The sequence below is a fragment of the Rhineura floridana genome, chromosome 8 (assembly GCF_030035675.1).
Source record: "Rhineura floridana isolate rRhiFlo1 chromosome 8, rRhiFlo1.hap2, whole genome shotgun sequence".
Lineage (NCBI taxonomy): Eukaryota > Metazoa > Chordata > Lepidosauria > Squamata > Rhineuridae > Rhineura > Rhineura floridana.
In genome coordinates this window covers 44,400,002-44,425,942 of record NC_084487.1, presented here as the reverse complement: position 1 = coordinate 44,425,942, position 25,941 = coordinate 44,400,002, and the positions used below count along the sequence as shown (strand labels likewise).

At 43.9% G+C, this 25,941-nt stretch overlaps 1 protein-coding gene across 1 annotated transcript; it reads left to right on the top strand.

Moving 5' to 3' along the window:
• Positions 1–574: 574 nt before the first annotated feature.
• On the top strand, positions 575–25,729 carry LOC133363316 (extracellular serine/threonine protein kinase FAM20C-like). The gene is made up of 10 exons (XM_061582721.1): positions 575–1,074; positions 6,901–7,064; positions 7,368–7,446; positions 10,681–10,773; positions 12,123–12,238; positions 12,631–12,811; positions 13,960–14,069; positions 19,654–19,735; positions 21,982–22,041; positions 25,456–25,729. Exons 1-10 carry the CDS (start codon positions 575–577, stop codon positions 25,727–25,729), a joined length of 1,659 nt encoding a protein of 552 aa, XP_061438705.1.
• Positions 25,730–25,941: the final 212 nt, after the last annotated feature.

The window sequence follows — 25,941 nt, the reverse complement described above, 5'->3', positions numbered from 1 at the left end:
GGCATGTGCATTATGTAGGTAGATGGCTGATGATGTAAATAGGTGAAAGGAGGGAAGGTATGTAGTCATGTTGGGATGGTGAGGTTCCATAAGAGTTTGCGATGCAAAAAATGTAATTGGAAGAGATTTGTGGCATTGACCAATCTGCTGCTATTGATTTGGAGTTTAACCAGTTCATGTTAACCTTGGCACCATCTGCTCTTCCCTTATCAACATAAATTCATCTGCAGGCTGCTTTTCTACCCCTTTCTTGCTGAGGACATCTACATTGACAGCATACTTCCTAATAGAAACAGCCTTATACAAGACTCATACACAAGACAGATTTATTTATTTATTTTTCACTGAGAAGGATGATCATAGCATAAATAGAGAAAAATTGATTTTTATAATCATATATACAGCTGCAAAAAGTCTGCTTTTTCCTTTGGATTTCCTATACTGGAAGTACCTTTGGCAACGTGTGGGATTGTTGTATCTTTTCTAGTGGAGATCAAGCTGTAGATATTTTTTCCCTACTGACACATGGACCTTCACAATCACATTTTGTGCTGCTGACATCCAGAACATCATGATGATGGTACGCCACCTGCCATCTCTGCTCCAAAGGAAGTTTAAAGCCATTCTTTGTGTTCTCCTCCTTTTGGCTCTCCTGGTACACATGCTGTTGGATCTAACACTCTCTGCTGGCCATGATTCTTGTGGATGTACCCAAAAAACAGCAGATCTGTTGGCCTTCCCACCACCCAGTCCCATATTATCAGCCCAAAATAAGCTGAACCTGAGGATTCTTCAGGACTTCAGTGGTAGCAACAGCTCCCTGGAGAAAAGATCTCGCTCACCGGAAGGTGTGCCACATACAGGCAGCAGGAGTGACATGCTCTTCCGCAGTCACAGCTTCAAGCAGCATGAAACAGAAGAAAAACCAACATGGTCAGGCGGGTCCAAGCTGGCTGCCCTCTTCGATCATCCACTGTATAAGATTCCAACCTCAAAAGTTATGAAAAAAGACAAGCTGTTTGTTACCAAACCGAAGGTGAAACTCTTTGTGAAAAGTAGTGCAAGTGATGAATGGTGAGAGCCTCTCATTTTTCTAGGAACATTTAAGGACAGCTGGATGACCCATCCAATTTGGTATACATCCTCTTCAGGGATAGTGTTCTGTGTATTTATCCCCGGGTCACATAACTGTGTCCTTAATTCTTCCATTCCCTATTTTAGAAGAGCCAGATCCTCAGTGGATTCTGAGAAACATAGAACATAGGAATGTAGAAAGTTGCCTTATACGGCATCAGACCATTGGTCCATCTGCCTCAGTATTGTCTGCAGTGATTGGTGGCAGCCCTCTAGGTTTTCAGGCAGTGGTCTCTCCCAGCTCTACTTGGAGATGCAAGGGATTGAACCTGGGACCTTCTGGATGTAGAGCAGATGCTCTGCCACTGAGCTTGAGTCCTTTTCCTAGGAATAAGAGGCCAGCCCTGAGGTTGTGTTCTGTCAATAATACAACCATATACTTAGTGCCCTACATTAGGCTAGCTCACAATGTTTCTTATTGCACTAAATTGGATATTGTTTGTAGGACTACAGCCTAGATGCTTCCTGGTGTCATTTTTACCTCCTTCAAGAGCAGCCCTGAGGCATGGCATCCTATTGAAATCACACCAAATTTTGTAGTAGTAGGTGAGAGAGCCTTTTAATTAATAATTGCCTTAAAATAACACAACACACGTACTATATGTGTTTGGCAACCCCACAGGAATCCACATTATGTTATTCTGTCATATCTGGTTTGTTGAAATTTCATCCCCTAGCTTCAGTTTCCTACTTTCTTCACCATTTTCTTTTTATGTGGGTTTGTGCCTGTTTGGATTTCTACACGTAAAGCAAATCAATCACAGTTAAAATGACTGTACTTTTTAATTTTTATTGTATTTTTTATTTTTTATTGTATTTCTTGTTATTAATACTATTTTATATATATGTCCATCTTTCATCCATCAAGGAACCCAAGGCCTATGTACCTCTCAGGTATGCTTTAAGTCGGATTCCTGCATTGACCAGGAGGTTGGGCTCAATAGCCTTATAGGCCTCTTCCAACTATACTTTCCTATGATTCTAGTGCCAGTCTTGGGATTCTTTGGGGTTAAGGAAATATCTACATCAGAAATTCACGCTATCCATTACCAGAAAAATTGTAAACCACAGCTGAAATGTATACATAATAATGCTGATACCTATGAATGCTTTCTAGAACACCTATCCTGAAGGGAAATGATGGGAAAAGAATAGCAAATGCATGCAGTGTCATGAGGATCAGAGGAAAGTACACATTTTCCATGAGGAAGTGTAATCCCATAGTAGAAAGCATACTACTATTTGGTCTCCACAGACAGCTAACATCAATCCACACTCACCCTGCCTTGTGCTGGGCTACCACAAAAGTCATTCCATCAGTGTGGCACTCCCCCTTACATCCTCGGAGCAGGAGGGTGGGAATGCCATTGGTAAGATGCCTGCCAACAGAAGCCCCCAAACAGGGAGGATCCCAAGCTGGTTTCAGTGCTGCTGTCTTCCTGCCCCAGTTTCATGACCATGCACCCCGTTGCTCCATAAAGCTCCACCAATATTGGTGAGTGAAGGGGAGCCATGTTAAATTGCTTGCAGCAAAAACAGAATCTTGTAGCACCTTAAAGGAATAACAAACCTATTACGGCATTAGCTTCTGTGGAGTCTACCTTACTTTGTTAGATGTATCTGGAGAAAGGGGCTCGAGTTTACCGAAGCTTGTGCCATAATAAATGTGTTGATTTTTAAGGTGCTCCAAGACTCATTGTTGTTCTTTAATATGGGAATATATGCTGCTTTATACTGAGTAAGACCAGCAGTTCATCATGTATACCTTGATGGCTTTAGCTCTTCAGGATTTGGGGCAGAGATCTTTCCCTTGGTCCTTTATACCATACCCCTCCCCAAAACGTCAGAGACATCACTGTCAAGCTCAGCTTGAACTGTTGGCCTGCTATTTGATCTGCACAGCTAGAAATATACAGCTGCCTGAGCTTCCTTGCGACATTTTCAAAGGTTGGGTCATGTTAACGTTTATTTTTATGCTGCCTTCCAGAGCTTGGAAAAGCTACTTTTTTGAACTACAACTCCCATCAGCCCAATCCAGTGGCCATGCTGGCTGGGGCTGATGGGAGTTGTAGTTCAAAAAAGTAACTTTTCCAAGCTCTGCTTTTGGCCAAAAAAGACCCACAAGGCAGCTTACAAAGGAAAATGCAGAGGATAATTCAAGCCAGTAGATAAATAAATACAACTTACAGAAATTTTAAACAACAAAATCATTTCAGAAAAGACTAAAATACGTTCATGTTCCTGGCAAAGAGCAATCCTCAGAAAGGTGTCAGAGAGAGCAGGAGCAGCTTCTTCTTATAAGGGTCTGGGTGGGGGTGGAAAAGCCCCTTGATGGGCCCACCACAGTCTCTCCCCTGCAGCCCAAATGTACCTCCCTCCCAATCAAAGCATGCAAAGACATAATGTTCCTGCTGACCTTCTCAAGGAGTCATAGGATGTGGGCTTTGAGTGAAGTCTCTCCAGCTCTGCAGTGATTGCCCAAACTTGTCAAGCTAGCCACGCAATTGTTTTTTTTGTGTGTGACAAAGTTACCAGAGGGGGGTAACATGGGGTGCAGGTGTTGGGTTGAGTTTATGGCATGAAGTGCAAACTGCATCTTACCTGCCGTTGTTCCTTTCAGAGTCTTCTTCAAACCACCTGGTTTGGACTGAGCCACTGTGATACAGTGCAAAGTCTTCCAATGTGATCATCCAATCATCCCCTCTGTTTCCAAAGACCAGGCTGTGAGTGTCGCTGTGTAGGTTGCCAAAATAGCAACACCCGTGCCCAAGAAGGAAGTATTAGCAGGCCACAGAATGCTACCTAATTGCTGTGGTGGTGGTGGGATGGGTTAGAGCGGCTTGAAAACATTTTATTGTAGGTCCCGCTGGAACAAATGTATTTTCCATCACAACCAACCAGCAAACCAGGGACACCTCAAATTGAGCCTCACTCCTTGACTTGCTACCAGAGTTTGTGCTTCTGTTTCCCTTTCCTAAGAATGGAGATGGCTGTTGGTGTCCCAGTCCTGACCCACATATATATTAATATGACTTTGTGTACCAATTGACAGCCAGAGGCACTATTGCATTTATTTATGTGCTGGGGCCACAATACTCTTTATGATGCACATATGCAATATTACTAGGACACCATTTTTGCTATTTGAATGGGCATGTCCAGCAGGGAATATAGCTCATAAATGCTACAAACAAACCAAAACATGGCAGCAAGTTCTGGGGCGTCGTCATTGGCCAAGAGAGCAGCAAAGAAAAGAACAGGTAAAGAGATAGGAAGTGAGGAAGTTTGGCTTGATTCTAGAAATAAGGAAGAGGCATTTCTTTGGCAGTTCACATAACTTTCAAAGGTAAATTGCAATGAGCTAGTAGGCACAGATGGTATGTGAATGCAATGCACCAGGTTTTCATTTTATCCCAGCATACCAGTAGCCAGTGCTGATTATGAGATAAAGAGACAGTAGAACCATAGTGCAAACAACAAGTGGGAGGTACAACAAAATGCTGCAATGTGCAGTGCTGCTGTCCAGGAGTCCATAATCCACCCACCCCCAGGGTGTCACTGCTACAGAGGTTCTCCCCCTTCAGTTCCCTCTTGTGTATCTGTGGATGGTGCTATTTTTGTTACATAAGAAATCTGCCCTTGGATAATTGAATTCACTAGTGTTATGCAGACAAGTAGGACCGACAATAAAATGTTGCTGCGTGGAGTGTTCCAGTTAGCCATGCCCTCCTCCAGGATACTCCATTCCATTCCCCCACCCCTCACAACAGTCAGCCACCTTTCAGTGGCCACTGGGCACTCTCAGTCCTCATTGGGCTGTTTTTGTCCCATCCTTCCCCACCCAGGACTTCTTTTTCTAAAGGCGTCTTATACTTCTGCCAAAGGTGAGATTCCTCTGACATTCTGGTGCTGTGCCAAAACCTGGCCTCCAATTCCTCCGAAGTTTTCTTCCCTTGCAAAAGAGGCCTTCTGATCTTCTGCCTCATCCACAGGGAACTTTACAATGTCTTTATCACTTTAGTGGGTTGTGGGGTTAAGCTGGCCTTAGCGTTGTGGTGTCATGTGCACATTTTTATTTCCATTAAACATTTCCCCAGTGTTCTGCATCCTCTCTCGCTGCCCCTGATCTGAAACAGCCCCATGGCAGGGTGTGATCTCATGATTCAGGACCCACCCTATTCCTGTGAATGTAATGTGTTTTAATTGTTTTTAATATAGTATTTCAAATTTCTGTAACCTACCCTGGGACCTACTGGTGAGGGGCGGGTGATAATATGATGACGACAACGATAAGGGATGGATGAATCTGTCAATTTTGGTTTCTTATTTTTTCCAATCTTATATTCAGTTCTCCATGTTGCCACAGCGCTTTGTGATTTTTTAAAATCCTCATGAAAATTCATCAGCATTTTGGTGCAAATTTCTCATTTTTTGTGAGCAGTTTTTGACTAACATACACATTTTTGGAAGCAAAAAATATAATGTATTTTAAATGTTATTTTTCACTAATATATTCATTTATATGCATTCTTTCCCCGAATATATGCATTTTTGTTTGCATTGGTTGGTTGGAGACAGGGATGGAAGAATCTATCAATTTTAGGTCTCAGTTCCTCATTTTTCCAGTCTTAAATTCAATACCCTACATTTCTGCAGGAATTTGCAATTTTTTTAAAAAAAATCTAATACATTTTTCAAAATTTTAGTGCAAATTTCTTTTAATAAACATGGTTTTGTAGGCAGTTTTAACTGAGTACATTTTTGTCAGCAATTTCCTTTAATATAACACAGTTTTGTACATTATTTCCACTAACATATTTTCATTCACACTTCCCCTAATATATGCATTTTTGTAATCATTAGTTTGGAGAAATGCATTGCAATATTTGGATAAGTGTGAATATCAAGGATAGCTGTGTTTCGGTTCTCATATTGTTTCAGAAAGTATGAAATTGATAAATTCAGGATTAAATGCAAACTGATCACCCCCCCCATCTCTAGTTGGAGAATGACATTGCACAATTCAGTGAATTTTGAAAGATAGCTATGTTTGAATGGCTCTGTTGGTTCAATAAATGTCAGTTAGGTAGTTTCTCATTAACATGCAAACAAAACCAAATTTCTCACTCATTCCTACTCGCATCTTCATTTGGACTTTAACTGGAACATGGGAAGGCAGAATGGCTAGCTAGCAAGCACCTAAGAGTCAATGAACATTGATTTTTTTAAAGGGAAGTCTTTCCTTCTGTGTTTTCTAAAAATAAAAATTATTTAAAAAATAAAAAGGCTTCACTTAAAAAAAAAAAACACCAAACAACTGTCAGACACGTGGTAGGCAGCTTCCCCATCTTTCCATTATTAGAAAAAAACCCAGCCAAGGATGTCACAGGTTTTTTAGGAAGCACAGGGATTCTGTGCATTCTGCAGCCTCCCAGAAAGATGACATGTAGAATGAAAAAAGGGACACTTGCAAGATCCTTTAGCCACCTTTAAAGCACAGCAGGTGCAACAAAAACCCTTCACCCCATCCATGAGAAATTCACCGAAACTTTGTCTCCCCTTTTGATCGTCTCTATTTCTCATTAATGAATGGAGTATTATAAAAAATAATGCAGAAGAAATCTTCGGCACAGAGCTAGATCATTCCCTCTTGTTTCTCAGGTAGCCAGATTTCTGCTACTTTCCTGAGCTCACATGACTAGCATATGATAATATACCAAGTGCAATTTTTGTGTCTCTGTGTTGTTGGGGGTGTTGGGTCTGCAGGATGCGCAGCAGTAAGGCAGATGTGGCCCTTCCAGTATATGATGCCAACCCTGCTTGGCTCCGGTTTTACACAGGCATCAATCGCTATGAACTGTATGCGCGCCATGACCTCATTCGCCATGCCTTGATGGAGGATTTGGCTTCACTGGAAATTGTCAGCTCAGGTATTATATGCCACATTCTAATCATGTGCCCATTCAACCTCATCCTATTTGCTCTGGCTCTCCTCTCACTCTTTCAGTCTTTTCCCCCCTTCTGCTTAATTTGGCGCCTAGCCAATAAAACCATCCTGACAAGAGAATTGTGGGAAGAAGGATGAGCTGCTTTCTAGAATGGTTACTGCTTACTGACGCTGTTGATATTTCAATGCAAATGAAGAAAGCCAGGTTTCTTCCTCTTTCTCAGAACGGGGAGAGGTAACTTCAACTTCCCTTAAGAGCCCTGTTTCTTGTTTAATGTAATTTCAGTCCAGAAGCCAGGAGGGACCCAACTGAAGCTGATCATGACGTTCCCTAACCATGGACAAGCCCTCTTCAAGCCCATGAAGTAAGTAAGGCCAGCATTTTTGGGAGGCCTGTACCAATATCCAGGATCCAAGCTCCTTTTCATGCACTGCAGTAACTTGGAAAACACATAATGCTTGGAACCTTCCCAACACTTTGAGTTAATTAGTAACTAGAATGTCTTTGTGTAGCAAGCCAGTGAGGTGACCTCTTTATTCCCATCTCTAACAGACGTAAAAAGTAAGGCTTAAGTTATAGGGTGTGTTTCCACAGAAACCTGTGCAGCCACTCAATCAAAGGCTCCTCATTTATAGCCACATTGTTGGAGAACCATCTGCCACCACAAACCTCTCCCTCGCTGTGCAATGCCAAATGTTGTTGGTTGAAAATGGTGTTTTTCCTAAGCATTGCCCACGTTCTTCAACAACGTTGCAGTTAAGCAATTTTGGATTCTGGACTTAATGGTCTTAACGGGGGTGGCGGGCTCTTTCGATGGTCAAATCTATTACTTCACTTACTTCAAAATGTGGAAAGCCAGGCCTGCTTCATTTTGAGGCCCTCCTGCTCATTCTGCTGAGCAAGGTCCTGGACATCTGCCCCAAAGTCCTCTCCTGATCACACCAATGTTCTTCAGATCTTGGTGTGCCAAGCTCCTTTTCACTCCCAATCCCATGTGACAAGACAGCCACTCTTCTTCCAATAACTTAGGGGAGTAAGTCATGGAACCGCTTCTATTCAATATAATGGGAGAAACAAATTTCTCTACCCATTCTCCTGGCATGCAGGGAACGGTGAGTCAACTAAGGTTGGACCTCAGGGCCAAAGTCCAGGGTCCCACAGTTCAGGGTTTCCCCCAGTGAACACCCAGGGAGCAGCAAATGATGGGGGTCCCTAGCAAACAGACCTGGCAGTGGTAGCTGGTGGCTTCATGTCAATGGAGCAATGGAATCTATTCCAGGTTTTAATCACCTTGGTGAATCACTTTGTACAGCTCCTTGAAAGTTCAGACTAAAACTCGGAGCGGATTCCACTGCCCCACTGACATGGAGCCACCAACTGCCACTGACACTTGGACTGACGTGGGCATGCCATGGCCCATGGGGACTGATGCTGGTTGCTGCAATATACTATCCCTTTCTTCACCAAAATGCTGCTTATTCCCAAGTAAATGTGTTTTGCACCAGGGCAGCAGAAGCAAACCCCATTTTATTCCTGGTGCTATGATGTAAGTGAGTTTATAGTGTGAAACTGAACATGATGCTCAGAGTATTTTTCTTTTAAAAAAAAGAGTTGGCAAACTGTCCCTCCCCTCTTTTTTTTGCTCTAACAAAAAAAGAGAATTTAGGAGCATAAGATGGAGTGGAGTGGCAAGAGAAGAGGGAAAGTTAATTATGGTTTCACAACTGAAGTAATACTCATAGCTGTCTATGTAGGAGAGTCGCGATGCTGGGAACGTATAGCCTAGCAACCAAGAGGTCTCCTCTCTAGCTACCCTTTTTAACCCCATGCAGCCTCAACCCAAATTGGAGTTGAACCCCATATATTCCAACAGTCTAAATACGTAACACCTCTCCCATAAGACTAAGTTAGGAGTCTAAAATCACCTAGCTGAACCCCTAGCAGAGAGAAGTATTCTGTCACTTCTGATTACAGTTCCTAATCTGAGTGTCTCATTAAATGACACAGTCTTCCCTTCTATATAATCTTCTCATGTCAACAGCAACCCTGTTTGAGGATCTAGTGAGAGCAGATAGGAATACAGACCATAGCTAAATGCATGACTATAAGATTTTTTCAAAAACAGGCAACCCAATATCTCATAACAGTGGGAAGGTGTGGGGGTGAGGGTGCGGAGCTCAAATTCCTAGTAGACAGCACCACATTTTAATTAAAGAGGTTGGAGGGAAATATATATTTCTTAGTAATCCCAAATTTCTAAGCAACCGCTATTTTCAAAGCCCTAATCTAGCAGTGGAGGCATTGTACTTCTGTTCCTTGACATATGGGGTCTTCTTGCAGCCTTGGAGTGCAATTCTTCAGCACTCCAGGAATTCTAATGCAAACTTTTTTGATTGGCAGTTTAGTGAGAATTTTTGCACTGTAGTTTAACAAATTTTTAACAATGATTTAGCATAAGATACATACAGGGTATTACCGGGGTAAGGACACATGGAAATTTACCACTTTAGATAGTTTGAGATTCTGCAGGAAATGACAAACCCAGCCCTCCATGTTGTTGTTTGGTTTTGATGGAGAAGTGCGACCTCTGGTGGTGAAATAATTAAAGTTTGTACTGTACTATGTTGTTATAATTGATTCTCTCCCTTTAATATAAGACAATATTGTTTGAGCCTCGCCCAGTGATGCAGTCAGGTAATTTGAAACTCTGGACTTCATAGTCTTATATCCCTCTCCCCTCTTTAGGATGGCCATGTGTGTTAATTCACTTACTTCAAAATCTGCCTGCTGTGTTTGGGGGGGCCCTCCTGCTGAGAGGGGTTCTGCACATCTGCCCCAAAGTTCTGTCCTGATGATCTCTCTGTCTGAATACTGTTTTGCATGGCCAGGATTCAGAGTTCAAGGCCTTTCCAGACTGGTGGGGTTTTGGGGAGGGGGGTCTTTTGCAACATGTCATTCAGTGGAGACTGAGGACTCCTATGGCAGTGGGGCTGTGAATCTGCTCTGGGCTTTAGTCTGAACCTTCAAGGAGCTGTCCAAGGAGCTGAAAGTGCTTTGGACAATTCCTTTAAACTTTGGACTAAAACCTGGAGCGGATTAATGGCCCCACTGCCATCAGAGCCATCAGTTCCCACTAATGTCATTGATGCAATAATGGTGCAGAAGTGGTGGATTCCATCCATACGTCATTCCACTTTATTAATTGCTCTGTAATGCTTCCCCAATGTTTCTGCATTGTTGCCATCCAGAGGGGTTCTATAGCACAACTAAAGCAAGACAAAAAATGCCCAGAGCATTTGTGGTATAAAAAGTTACAAGATTTCAGAGGAAATCTATGGGACATGCACCTATTGGAAATGAAGCTGTGTGATCAGCCCAAAACTTTTGCAGGTGCAAATGGTGTTGAAAGTAGAGTCACATATAACTGCCCTGTTACTTTCATGGGCACAATCATCATGGATGTAAAATATAAAGAACATCTGGAGGGTCCTCAGTGTGCAGAGTGACCAGATGATGAAAAAGAGGTGTGGGCTCCAATTCAGCACCGGACAGCTACCTCTCTGATAACCCACACTGCTTTCTCCTGCCCCCTCCTCAGGCAGGCCCGAGATCAGGAGACTCCAGCAGATTTCTTTTACTTCTCAGACTTTGAACGGCACAATGCAGAAATAGCAGCCTTTCACTTAGACAGGTGAGTCCAGTCCAGTCCTCTCATTCAGAAGAAGCTTGTTCTGCTCTGCTCTGTACTGTGGGGTGCAGCAGATAATAGAGGTAAAGGTCATAACTTGGTGGCAAAGCACATGATTTACACGCAGAAGATCTCTGGTTCAATCCCTGGCATCTCTACTTATAGAAGGATTCCAGATAGCAAAGAAAGACCTCAGTGTAAGGCCCTCAAGAGCTGCTGCTAGTCAGAGTAGATAATTCTGGACTGGGTGTGCTGATGACCTGACTCAATGCAAGGTAGATTCATATGTTCAGACAGAGCAATGAGTTGGATCTAGGTGCATAGATCCACAGAAATCAGTGGGGCAAATTATTCATGACGTAAGTCCCATTTATTTCTATGGGAACTGAGTGCAACTAAATTGGTGGTGGCGAACCTCTGGCCCTCCAACTCCCATCTGCCCTAGCCAGCATGGCCAATGGTCAGGGATGATGGGAGTTGCCCTCCAGATGTTGCTGGACTACCACAAGTCCCCTGCTCTAGATCCAACCCAGTTATATGGGCTGATCTATGAGACACACCTACTGGAACAGGCTCTTGTGTGTCAGGAAGAGGCCAGAACTATGGTTGTCTGCATCTAAATCTAGATCTGCTTATGGCTCCTAAGATCAATTGTTGGCAGCTGAAGCACAGCAAGCAGAAAATACTGTTCAGTCAGCCAAACTCCTGGAGTTTATGCTAGGCCTGGCCAGTCCAAAGTTTGCCCAATGCTGGGATCAGGCCTGGCATTAGTACCCAACATCCTTGGCCAGCTCCTAGGGCCCAGCAGGGCCCACTACTGGTGCTGGTCCAGGATCCCCCTTTTAAAAACTGCTCAGATCCACCATATAAATTTCCTGCAAACCCCCAGAGTGCTACACTGGGGGCACTGGGGGACATTTAAATGGTGGTGCCTGGTGCTCATTCAGAGCGCTACTGCTGCCCACCACCATTTAGGCCCACCAAAGTAGGAGCAGTCCCATTTGCTCAGGGGACACCCTTAAACCTGGCTTAGGCCCTGCCTAGGGACGATGTTGTATACACTCTTCTGTGTCTGAAAGAAGAGAACTAAATACACATAGTCCAGAGTAGCTCACTCAGCTAAGTCTCAGCTTCAGAAGTTCCTGGTTCAATCCCTGAGGTCTTCAGTATAGTCTCCTGTCAAATGGTAGCCAATATAAGTATTAGGCAAAGCAGAAAAGACAGGGGCATTGTATGCTCTATGACAGTAAGAATATCAAGTAGGATTTGTTTTCTGTATCTAGGGCTGTTTCTGTTCAGCTACAAAAAGAATTTGTTTCAGTTTCCCACTTGTGCTCTTCTTTCCTGGGAAGGATCCTGGATTTCCGAAGAATTCCCCCAGTTTCTGGCCGTTTGGTGAATATAACCAAAGAAATCCGTGATATTACAACAGACCGAAAACTGTTTAAGACTTTCTTCATCTCCCCAGGTGAGTATTTCCCCACCCCAACTTTCCTGTCCTTCACAAGATCAGCATATTTACACCATTGTGTACAGGCCTAGCCACCCTGAGCTGGTCTGTCTGAATTCGTAGAAATAACTTTGTAGCACAGGGATGGGAAACCTGAGTCCCTCTGAATGTTTCTGGATTCTAGCTCCTATCATCCCTGATCAGTCACTAGGGCTGATGGGAATTAGAGTCCAGCAACATCCAGAGGGCCACAGGTTCCCCACCCATAGACTGCTAGACATGTCAGCTATTTCCCTCTCTTATTAGTTATGTTGTTTGCATCCATAAGACAGGTGGTGGCATGTTAGGGTGTTGTTGGTATTGCACTTCCATAACTTTTGCTTCCCTGCATTTTGTTTGGGTCAACCCAGCTGGCAATGTCTGCTTCTATGGTGAGTGTTCCTACTATTGCTCCACTGAGCATGCTTTGTGTGGCAAACCAGACCAGCTTGAGGGCTCAATGGCAGCCTTCCTGCCTGACAAAGAAGTGGCTGAGCGGCGCTCATGGAGGAGTCCCTGGAGGCGCTCTTACTCCAAAACCAAGAAAGCTCAGTGAGTATGCTGAGGGGAGGGCCAGAATTGCTTTTTTAAACAGAGAAAAATGATGAAAGTAAAATTCTGGATAGAGGGGGCCAAAGGAGAAGGTTGAAGAGCCAGGACTGCCAAAGAGCGAGAAAATGATGCCTATCCCTAGACCAGGGGTAGGCAACCTGCGGCTCTCAAGGTGTTACTACGACTCCCATCAACCCTGACCATTGGCCAAGCTGGCTGGGGCTGATGGGAGCTAGAGTCCAGCAATATCTGGGGGACCACAGATTGCCCATTTTTGCCCTAGTTGTTGAGGAACATGTGTGGGGTACTGAAGGTACATTCCTCCCACACTCTTGTTTAGGTGTCACCATCATACCTCCCCATATCTGGCACCTCTTACCTTGCTTTTCCTCCATCACTTCTAACTAGTTCACAAGTGCCCAAGATAGCTGTGCTCTGACAAGCAGCTGTGTTGGTGAAGAGCACCAATCATCAGAGTTATTCAGTGGCTCCTTCAGAGTGGGGGGCCTGCGACATTTGTCCTGTGTGGATTGGCTAGCTCTGCTGACGTACAGGAAGATTAATGGAGACAGGGTAGTGGTGTACTGGGATATGTACTTATGGGATATGGAATGGTGGTATTTTTATGATTTTATGTAAGTCGTCCCCTTGGGCATTGAATGATAAGAAGGCTGGGCACAAATGCCTAAAATAAGATAGATAGATATTTTTGAAATGATTGAAAAAGTAGGGGGTACAAGCAGAAAGACTGGGCTCCCCCTTGGCTATGGCATGCATGCATGTTGATCTGCTGTCTGTTGGGACCTTCCTCTGGTCTAATAGGGCTAATTATGTTCTAAGCTACCAAGCCATGCTGCTTCACAATCTGACTGTAAAACCAAGGCCACAGAACCGCATTCACCTCAGGAGGGCCTGAGGCTGTCCTTGTTATCTCAGAGAGCTGCAGCTGTACATGAACAGGCTCAAAAGAGTTTCTGTCATCACACTTAGCATGTCTGCCCTGTTGGGATGGTGAAGGGATAGATGAATGGAGAGGTGACCTGGGGGAACTCAAGGGGCTAAAAGGAAGTATACAAACAGTTTGACCAATTTTTTTCCCTCCCATGTGCAATTGAATTAACAATCTTTTCACGACTCTCTCTTCTAAGGTGGGAGTTGAATGATGATTACTGTGCTGAGGTACGACAGACACCTCCCTACGACAACATCTCCCGCCTTCTCGGCCTCATTGATATGACTGTGCTGGACTTCCTCATGGGTGAGTGTGGGTGCATGGAACCTCAGCTTAGTACACCTGCTTGGCGTGCAGAAGGTCCCAGGCTCAATCCCCAGCGACTCCAATTAAAACATCAGATAGGAACATAAGAAGCTGCCTTATCCTGAGTCAGACCATTGATCCATTTAGCTCAATATTGTCTACACTGACTGGCAGCAGCTCTCTGGGATTTCAGACAGGGATCTCTCCCAATCCTACCTGGAGATGCCTGGGATTGAACCTGCAACCTTCTGGGTGCAAAGCTTGACCACTGAGCTATAGCCATTCCCATCACAGCATGTGATGGGGAAGGCTCTTCTGTACCCGAGACCCTGGAGAGAACATAAGAAGAGAACATCTAGCTCAGTATTGTCCATCTAGCTCAATATTGTCTACACTGACTGGCAGCAGCTCTCCAGGATTTCAGACAGTGGTTTCTCCCAATCCTCCCTGGAGATGCCAGGGACTGAACTCAGGTAGAGCTGGGCCTCCCGCATCATATGCTACGATAGGAACAGCTACAGCTCAGTGGTCAAGTTTGCACACAGAAGGTCGCAGGTTCAATCCCTGGTGTCTCCAGACAGGGTTGGGAGAGCTGCTGCCAGTTAGAGCAAACAATCCTGGGCCAGAGGAACAAATAGCTTGAGCTGGTATAAGGCAGCTTCCTATGTCACCCAAAGTTTTAGACTAGTATCCCCCTTTCCTTTGCCAGCCCTGATCCTTTTCGCTCAGCCCGCAATAGAGAGCCTTTGTCTCGTTGCCTTTTATTCTTAGACTTAATGGAAACTCAGCAGCACTGAGATTTCCTGAGAAACAAATTAACTCTGTCTGTTTACATCTGCCCGCAAGCTAGCTTCCCCGGAACAGGCCTCTTTGGCTGTGCAGTGTGTAAAGATACATTACTAGAACCGCTAAGCAGATTGTGTGGCATTTCCCATTGTCTTTTGTTCTCGCCTGTCTTTCAACATTGTCTTATTATGTGGTAAACCTCAGCCCATGGGGCTATATTCTTACACTTTTGTCAGTCCGTTTTCACACATTGAATAAAGCAGGTTATTGCCTTTGAAAACACACCACAATAGACCAGTTAAGGCTTGGATCCAAAAGTGAGTTAACTTAAGGAAGTTAATGGAGGAAAAGCGGTCCATCTTCTCCTCCCCCCTGTTGCTACCTGCACCCTCCCAAAAAGCCTCTCTGGGAGATAAGTTCTCCTGAACAAGGTGGGGAAGGGGCATGAGGAGGCTGCCAGGGGAAGAATGGGATGGGATAATGGGAAATGGTCCTTCCACGAACTTCCTTAAGTTAATTTATCTTAGGACACAATCTGTAGTCATTGCTGATGTTACTTTCTTCATGTGAAAGCTCTGTAAAAAGTTGCAGACAGAAATGGCTGATTCTGAAGGTCAGATCACAAATACAGTAGGGCCCCGCTTATACGGCGGGTTCTGTTCTGGACCCCCGCCATAAAGCGGAAATCGCCGTAAAGCGGAACCCATAGACTATAATGGGGCCATCACGCAAAAATGACACGAAAACGTGCAAAAGCTGCAAAAGAGCAAAAATCGGCTTTAAAATAGAAAACGAAAGCCGCTGGGAAGCGAAGTGCCAGGAAGCGGGGCCCTACTGTATTAGCCTAGAACCTTGGATATAGAAAGCTGTCCTGCATGAGACTGTCTGAATATTAGGGTCATCGTCAGATGCTCTCTTCCAGGGTCCCTTGCCTTCTGAAATGAGGCAGGTGGTGAGTGACCAAACAAGAGAGCTTTTTCAGCTGTGTGTGTGTAATGTTCTCCCCAAGGAGACTTGCCTGGCACCAAACCTGATAGGTTGTATCCAGTAGTGGCTTCACAAGTGCAGGTACAGGAAACCTGTGGCCCTTCAGATGTTGCTGAATTACAACTCCTGTCAGCCCCAGCAAGCATGGCCAATGGCAAGGGATGATGGGCACTGTAGTTCAGCAACACCTAGGGGGTCAAAGGTTAACCTAGCAGAAAACATTTCTACTCACAGAAGTTGGAACACCTGATCTTGGCCAATTTCCCCATACCTATTACAGACCTCTGTACCATTACCATGCCCTTTTCCAGAGGGTCCTCCAACACTCAGAAGCAGCTCTTCAGGAGGCTTAAGTGGGTAACGGGAAATAAGGAAAACTCAAGAGCACCTAATTGCACAAGCAGAAGCACTTTCCCTTCAGGTAGGGGCAGGGAATCTTTTTTTCCCCAGAGGGCCAAATTCCCTGGAGGGAAAGTAATCGAGGACCACATACCCAAAGTGGACAGGGCCAACACGCTCAGCCACCCCATTCTCTCTTATACTCACACACACACATTGCATCCATATTTTCTCACACATGCATGTGCGCACACACACAACGCCTTGGATCATGTTACATCTCTGTGAACATGACTTGATGGGAGAAAGCTGGCAGGCTATACAGAGAGGCCTTCCCAGCTCTAACCAGCTGCAGGTCAGATGTTCTCCACCACTGTGCTAACGCACAGATACAACCTAATATCTTTCTGGCAAAGACTGTTTTTATTTGCCCAGGGCTTCCAGCATGCCCTTTAAGCTGGGGTTTTTTAAAAGAAGAGAGTAGAAAAAGAGGAAGGCCAAACAAGAGATGGATTGATTCCATAAAGGAAGCCACAGACCTGAACTTACAAGATCTGAACTGGGTAGTTTATAACAGATGTGATTGGAGGTCACTGATTCATAGGGTCACCATAAGGCGTAATCGACTTGAAGGCACATAACAACAAAATTTATTTTAACCGCTTCCTCTGATCAGCTCTCTGTCCCTTTTATTGTTCAGTTGTATTATACTTGATATGGTTTTCATGATTGCTTTGAGCTACTCTGAACAAACTGAAATGCAGCGTGCATTTTTTATTATTTTTATTTCACAATATAAAAGGAAAAAACAACTCTAAACAGAAGAGGAAGCTTCCATATAAAATAAAGTTCAAAAAGGAAAAGGGAGAGAGGGAGAAATACTGAAATCCAGTAATCTATATATTCATAGTAATTAAACTGGCGTATGTTAATGTTTTTTGTTGGACGCTGGCAAGGGGGGGGGAGGAATGAGAATCTTCAGCATAAACTTGTTTACTGAGTTCACAAGGTTGCCGTCAAGTTACTTCCCATATAAACCACACTCCAGGAAATTGTAAGAAACTTAAGAATTCTATCTCTTTACATAACGAGTTGTGTGTGTGATCAGTTGTTCCCTTTTTTATTTATGAAACTAATAAAATTATATCATTCATCTACAAAACAGTCCCTTTTTGCATGCTCCGTTATAATCCTCAATTTCTAACTTTTCTGCAAAGCTAATTGCTATGCTTTGTGGAACCAGCAATCTAAACTGGCACTTTTCAGATCCTTCCAATGTTTTGCCAGGGTCAAATGGGCCACTGTAAAAAGATGCTGTTCCATACTTCTGTATACCCTCTAGTACATAGGTTTAATAAGGAGCATGCAAATATTTTAAATAAACAAGATTAAACCTACTCTTCTTACCTTACCACATTTCCACATGCATAAGATTTTGATGTGGAGGTGCTTTCAAAATAAGCAACTCCCATATCAGTTCTGAGTCATATGGAGAACTGTACCATGTGTCCCTCTGAACTTTTGAATTGGGTTTAAGTCTACATCCATACTACACCACTTAAACTGATTTAAAACTAACTTAAATGTCACCTTTCCCCTAAGGAATTACGGACATTGTACTTCTCCAAGAATGCTAAGGAATAAGGACAGGTAGCAGGAGTGGCACTCTTCAAAACTACAGTTCCCAGAGTTCTTTGGGAAAGCCATGACAAACCTATTGAAATTCAGTGAGAATTTGTAGTGTAGTCAGAGGGTATGAGAAGAATGTGTGTGTGTGTGTTTAAATCAGGCCCACAAAAGCTGTAAATCAAATTAGGGCTGAGATCCCCAATGTGGTGCCCCCAGACACCACCTTAGGTGCCTGTGGTATGTGGTGTGTAAAGGAGATTCACTGCAACCGCTGCCCCTCCTATGACTCAGTGGGTGAGATCTCCAGCTGAACTGATAGTTCCCTCTTGTAGAATTTGCTTCTACAAGAAGTAGTGATGGCCACCAACTGGGATGGCTTTAAAAAAATTGACAAATGCATGGGAAATAATTCTATCAATGGCTATTAACTCCAATGGCAATGCTCTTCCTCCACTGTCGGAGGCAGTATGCCTGTGAATACCACTTGCTGGGAATCACAAGTTGGGAGAGTGCCCTTGGGCTCAGGTCCTGCTTCCAAGCTTCCCATAAGCATCTGATTGGCCGATGTGAGAACAGGACAGGACTAGATGGGCCTTTGGCCTGATCCAGCAGGGTTTTTCTTATGTTCTTAACTCTGTTTTGTTTATAAAGCCATAGATAATGTGTGTTTGATCCACCAAAAAAAAACAATTCTGTGCATGACAGCAAATTGAGACTTCATACCAGAAAACTTCTTTTTCCCCACAGACACCATGCACTGAAACAATTGTGAAATCAGGCCACATCATGTCTTCATCAAAGGGCTTCTGTTAGAGACTGAACCGAACAGCAAAGCAAATATATTCCTCGGTCCCCGTAGTCTTTGGTGCAAATTGAATCTATTTACACCTAGTGTGATCTTCTCTAGCTTGGTGCCCTCCAGATATTACTTGGTCTCCAACTCCCATCATCCCTAACTAATTGCCAGTGGCGGACGGTGGCTCCATGTCAGTGGGGCAGTGGAATGCGCTCCAAGTTTTAGTTCAAACTTTCAAGGAGCTGTCCAAGGTGCTTCAGCACTGGGAGTGGATTCCACTGCCCCATTGACATGGAGCCACCAGCTGCCACTGCTATTGCCCTGCTTGCTGGAGATGATGAATGCTGGAGTCTGATGTCTAGAGGGCACCAGGTTAGTGAAGGTTGGCCTAACCTAATTGAGTCTACATAACAGCCCTTCATTTCCCAGGCCAGCCCAGGATATTTTGTTGCCTGAGGTTTAGTATCAAATGGCACCCCCAAATCTAGGTACATGTGAGACTCAAGATTGGTCAAGTTATTTTGTCACCTGAGGTAGAAAATCCCAAAAGTACCTATTTCCCTTTCTGACAGCTAAAATACCATAATAAATGAAACAAAGTTGTTTTTTAACTTGTTGTAAGCCACTTTTTAAATAAACTAACAACTTGCTACCCTTTCTTGACACCCTATATTAGCTGAGTCACTCTACCTAACAGTAGGGCCAGCCCTGTTCATTTCATCTTCAGATTGTTGCCATACGCAGGCTTTCCCCATCAGCTTCCCTGCCTTTTGTTTGGTTTTTACTTAACAACTGATGAAATGTTTTGATGAACTCAAAAGCTTGATTTTTAAGGTGTTCTAATTGATCTTCATCCAGGTATTGCCTAATAACACTATTGGGTATTGTCTCCAGGTTTTGTTTTGTTTTTCTTATTCAATTGGTTTTGGAATTTACATGCCACCACTGGATCCTCAGGGTGGCCTTCTCTAGCACCCGCTTCCTCTTCTTCCCACTCTGCCTTTCACTGTCCTCACCCTCTTCTATAACTCCTGTCTCCATCTGTAGGAAACATGGATCGCCACCACTATGAGACCTTTGAAAAGTTTGGTAATGACACTTTCTTGCTTCATCTGGACAACGGCCGAGGGTAAGAATGCTGTATGCTTCCCTGCATGGGTGAGGGTTGGTGGGAACCTTTTGAGCTCTGTCCTACAGTGATCTGCTTCACTGAAGAAAGGGCTATGATATTCCTGCTTGAAACTGTTCTCCAAGATGAGCTTCTTTTCTGGGACTGCACTTCTAAAGCAGGGAAAAGCTGGGTCTAAGATGACCCTGTGATAGGGTCACACTGAACTACTCTCTAAGAGGTATCTGCAGTTAGCAGCCATTATTTGAGAATATTGGGTAAGGCCAGCCCTACCATAAGGCAGAGTGAAGTGGCCACCTCAGAAAGGTGAAAGTGACAAGGTGTTAGAGGGCTGAACTGTGCCACATGGACTGCCCTTCCCCGCCCCCCCTTAAATTAGCCTATTGCCTTCAGATGATTATGATGATTAATTATTATCACATTTATATCCTGCCTTTAATCCAAACAGCTCAGAGTGTCATACATGGTTCTTCTCCTTCCCATTTTCTCTTTGCACCAGTCCTGTCTGGTAGGTTAGGCTGAGACATGACAATAATGTGGATTTCATGGCTAAGTGGGGATTTGAACTTGGGTCTCCAGTAAGATTCAATTGCAAGACCAGCATATGGAACTGGGAAGGGAGTACTACCTTGTTCTGCGCCTCAAATGGTGAAATGTCTTGAACCTGAGAGAGTGCTTGATGGCTGATGTTCATGCCAGACACACAAACTCCGATGAAGAAATACAATTCATCACTCCCTCCCGGCTCCCAGTTTCCAGTTGCAACCTGGACACAAGTGGGAGAATATGGTATTCTAGTTCATGATACTTACATAATTATTTCTTGAGAAATAGTCTCTGTACCTAGGGCACATAATCCTGGGAAGTGTTTGTGAAGGATGCTGAGAATTGTTAGGAGACCCCTATCCTCCCTACTCTAGAATTTCTAGAGTTCTCTGGGAAGAGGAACTATCTGTTTAAACCACTATGAGAAGTGTAGCTCTCTGAGGGGAATAGGGGTCTTTTAACAACTCTCAGCACCCTTCATGAACTACCTATCCCATGATTCTTTGGGAGAACCCATGACTGTACAAAGTGGAATAAACACTGTATGGTGTGAATGTGGCCCTGTTGTTATTATGTGCCTTCAAGTCGATTACGACTTATGGCAACCCTATGAATCAGTGACCTCCAAGAGTATCTGTCATGAACCACCCTGTTCAGATCTTGCAAGTTCAGGTCTGTGGCTTCCTTTATAGAATCAATCCATCTCTTGTTTGGCCTTCCTCTTTTTCTACTCCCTTTTGTTTTCCCCAGAATTATTGTCTTTTCTAGTGAATCATGTCTTCTCATGATGTGTCCAAAGTATGATAACCTCAGTTTCATCATTTTAGCTTAGTGACAGTTCTAGTTTAATTTGTTCTAACACCCAATTATATGTCTTTTTCACAGTCCATGGTATGCGCAAAACTCTCCTCCAACACCATATTTCAAATGAATTATTTTTTCTCTTATCCGCTTTTTTCACTGTCCAACTTTCACATCCATACAAAAGAAAGAAAAAACCCTGAAATTGCATGTATATTTTTTGATAATTATTCAATATATGGGGAGGGGGAACAACACAGATTGTGTGGCCTGGGTCTCCTTTCACTTCTAGGTGTTTCCTCCATGATGTCCTGTTCACTCTCGCCCTCCAGTGTCTCTTTCTGATATAATTTTAGGGTTTGATGGAGAGGAAACAGCTGACACAGGATTGCTAGAGAGTATAAACTGTTTCAGAGCTTTCTACATTAGGGATGGAAAAGTTGTGGCTCTTCAATGGTCATTGGACTCCAGCTCCCATCAGCACCAGCCAGCCTGGCCAATGGTCTTATTCTCCTTTTTACACGTCTTTAATGTTTGTTTTTGTAAGTCACTTTGAGTTCTCCTTTCTGAAAAAAGTGACTAATTGCTACTACTACTAGACAAGGATGATGGGACTTGTGGTGCCCAATATCTGGGGAGTCATACCCCTGTTCTTCACCATGCTATTATCTTCCAAAATATATTCTACAGGGAAAGTAAATGTTGCAACTGGATAACGTGTGCAACATTATACAAACAGGTTTAATTTACATTATTTATTTAAATTACAACATTCAGAATTTTAGATATCAGTACAAGTACATTTTAAGGAAAATAATGGAGTCTGGCTTATATAATGGACCAATTTGTTACCATATCCTGAACAATATGTGTCATCTGTTTCTTTTCTTCTTCTCCAGGTTTGGGAGACACTCCCATGATGAAATGTCCATTCTGGCACCTCTCCAGCAATGCTGCATGTAAGGACTCTTTTTCTCCCACCTCCTCTTTGCTCTGTCTTGAGAGAGGTGTGTGATTAAGGAAGGGTTATGTTTTTGGATCAAGACAGACTTCTGCTGTGACAAACAGCCTTCATGAAGGAAAGAGAGAGTTTTAGTGTTTTATTTATTTATTTATTATTTGATTTATATCCCACCCTTCCTCCCAGCAGGAGCCCAGAGCAGCAAACAGAAGCACTAAAAACACTTTAAAACATCATAAAAACAGACTTTAAAATGTATTAAAACAAAACAACTATAAAAACATTTTTAAAAGCTTTAAAGACAACTTTAAAAAGGTTAATTAAAAAACATTAAAAAAAGGTTTAAAAACATATTAAAAAGCAATTCTAGCACAGAAGCAGAGTGGGATAAGGTCTCGACTTGTTGAAAGAGGAAGGTCTTCAATAGGTGCTGAAAAGATGACGCCTGTCTAATATTTAAGGGTAAGGAGTTTCACAACGTAGGTGCCACCACACTAAAGATCCGTTTCCTATGTTGTGCAGAACGGACCTCCTGATAAGATGGTATCTACAGGAGGCCCTCACCTGCAGAGTGCACTGATCGACTGGGTATATAAGGGATAAGACGGTCTTTTGGTATGCTGGTCCCAAGCTGTATAGGGCTTTGTACACCAAAACTAGAACCTTGAACTTGGCCCGGTAGCAAACGGGCAGCTAATGCAATTCTTTCAGCAGCAGGATGACATGTTGGCGATACCCTGCCCCAGTGAGCAGTCTTGCTGCTGCATTTTGCACCAGCTGCAACTTCCAGACCAATCTCAAGGGCAGACCCACATAGAGCACATTACAGTAATCCAGTCTGGAGGTTACCAGTGTGTGGACAACAGTGGTCAGGCTATCCCAGTCCAGAAACGGCCACAGGTTTCTTACCAGACAAAGCTGGTAAAAGGCACTCCTAGCCACTGAGGTCACCTGGGCCTCTAGTGACAAAGATGGATCTAGGAGCACCCCCACACTATAGACCTGCTCTTTCAGAGGGAGTACCACCCCATCCAAAGCAGTCAACTGATCAATTATCTGAACTCAGGAACCACCAACCCACAGCATTTCCATCTTGCTAAGACTGAGGGTCAGTTTATTGGCCCTCATCCAGGCCACCACTGAGTCCAGGCAGCGGTCCAGGGCTTGCACGGCCTGATTCAGATGTTACAGAGAAATAGAGCTGGGTATCATCAGCGCACTGCTGACACCTCACCCCAAATCTCTGATGACCACTCCCAAGGGCTTCATATAGATGTTAAACAGCATTGGGGACAGCACAACTGCCAGGGGGCCAAAAGACAATCACCCAATGCTATTCTCTGAAAATGACCTTGGAGATAGGATCGGAACCACTGTAAAACAGTGCCTCCGATACCTATCTCACCAAGTCGGACCAGAAGGATACCACGGTCAATGGTATCAAAAGCTGCTGAGAGATCAAGTAAGATTAACGGTCGCACTTCCCCTGTCCTTCTCCCAAAAAAGGTCATCCATCAGGGAGATCAAGGCTGATTCAGTCCCATAACCAGGCCCGAACCCAGACTGGAACGGGTCAAGATAATCTGTTTCATCCAAGAGTACTTGCAATTGCTATGCCATAACCCTCTCAATCACCTTCCCTAAAAAGGGGGTATTTGTGACCGGTCGGTAATTGTTGCAGACCAATGGGTCCAGGGTGGGCTTTTTCAGGAGCGGTTGGATTACCGCCTGTTTCTGGGCAGCTGGAACCACTCCCTCCCACAATGATGCGTTGGCCACACCCTGGATCCACTCAGTCAAACCCTGTCAAGGGCAAGGGTCGAGACGACATGTTGCTGGCAGCATCATTGCAAGCACCTTGTCTATGTCATCAGGCTGAATCAACTGAAACCATTCCTAAGAAGTTGCAGCAGACGTTGCACTAGACACCTCATTGGGGACTACAGTAGGTGTGGATGGGTCATCAAGAGTGCTACGGAGGCAAGCAACTTTACCCTCAAAGTGCCTTGCAAACAACTCACAGTCTAAAGCTCCATTTCCTAGAGTTGATGTTAACAGACCCCTGACAATATGGAAAAGCTCCACTGAATGGCTACTTGAGGATGTGATGGAGGCAGAGAAGTGAGCTGTCTTCACTGCCCTCACCACCACACAGTAGGCATGGCTATGATGTTTTATGTGTGCCCGATCAGCCTCACAGCATGTCTTTCACCACTTGCGCTCTAGCCATTGTCCAGCCTGTTTCATTGCATTCATTGTGTTTCATTCATAGTGTTGGGAGACTCATTTCAAATCCTGTCCTGTCATTGTTCATCTTGTTCAATATGGTGTAAGACTCTAGAATATGACAGCTAGCAACTTGGTGAAAGTGTAGGATTTGCAGAGCAGGAATGGTGGAGGGTAGATTTGCACTTCACTGCTGAAGCTCAGATGATAAGTTTTCCTTCACAGTGAGGGCCAAACTACAGTGACTTAATTGCATTTATGAACATGTATATTTTTGTTATATAACTAGCAGCCAAGGTGAAGGATGAACAGCCTGTAGGGAGATGCATAGGGATGTGGAGGACACTCATCATCCCTCCCCATTGGTCATGGGGCTGATGAGAGCTGTAGTGCAAAAACATCTGAAGGCTTCACACCTGCTGTAGGTTACATTGATGGAGGGACAGACCATTGGACTTGATGATTTGGTCCTCCCGCCCAGCCCTATAATTCTATGAACTGGCTCTCTTCCCAACTATCTGAAGCATGCATGCCTAAGCTGGCTTCCAGCTGACACACTGGAATACAGCTCCATTGAGCATGCAGGGTTTTTTCTGCCAGAACTTGAAGCCAACTGAAATGCCCATGCTCTGAGTTAGGGAATGCCTACTTTACTACTTTGGCCTCCTCCCCAGGTATAGGGAGATGCATGTGCTTGTGATCAAAGCAAGGAGCCATTTATGTAGGGCACCAAATTAGCTAAAATTTCATCACATATGAAAACAGACTAAGTATCCCCCCCCAATAATTCCCATAACATTATACTGTTACTTTAAGCTTAGTGATAAATGTAGAGGAAATTATTTGGTAGGAATCTACAATATTTGTTGTATTCTGCCAGTTCCTCTCCACTCTCACTACTGCCTCAGACCTGTAGCCCCAATTTTATTTTTTGCCTTCCTAATTTTTTTTACAAAAAATAATTAAATTTGTTACTGATTCCTCCCACTACTTTTTTGGTGCCCCCCGACCAACTTTTAGGCTGGCTACATGGCTGCACTGCCCCAGATTTGGTTTCTGGTATCTCAGTTCCATGCATGTGATTATTTATTAATTTATTAAATAATGGAAATACTGAATGTGATGTTTCTCAGGTTTTCTTTTTTAATGCTTCCTCCTTTGGTTTATTTGTTGTTCATGGTTCCAGTATTAAAAAATCAACATTTTTGCGGCTGCAGCTGCTTGCTATGGAGCCTTATCGCTTGAGTGATGTCATGCGTGAGTCACTGGCCAATGATCGCCTCTCGCCAGTCTTGGCGGAGCCTCACTTGGAAGCGCTGGACCGACGGCTCCGAAAGATATTGTCCATGGTAGAGAACTGTATGAAGAACGCAGAACACAAAGAAGTACTGGTGAATGACTTCGAAGGACAGCAGTACACAACCTCAGAGGAGCAAGACAAGAGAAGTGGAGCTGCGTGAAGGGGCTGGGTCCACAGCCCTTTAATGCTGCCCCTGCATTCAAGGCTTGCTGCAGGGAAGTCACTAGTTATTATGTGCTGTATGTGTGGGCATTGCTTGGTTAGGGAGCAACCCCATGACTGTTGGGAAGGGAGATACCCAGGACCAAGCATGAAATGTGTTAAAATAACAAGAGGTATTTTCAAAGTAGTTTGAAAGGAAGTACAGGCTAG

Coding starts and splice junctions, on each gene's coding strand:
- LOC133363316 (XM_061582721.1), top strand. CDS start 575: ATGATGGTACGCCACCTGCCATCTCTGCTCCAAAGGAAGTTTAAAGCC. Junction 12,239..12,630: donor GACTTTCTTCATCTCCCCAG/GTGAGTATTTCC, acceptor GGGTCAACCCAG/CTGGCAATGTCTGCTTCTAT. Junction 19,736..21,981: donor CATCTGGACAACGGCCGAGG/GTAAGAATGCTG, acceptor CTTCTTCTCCAG/GTTTGGGAGACACTCCCATG.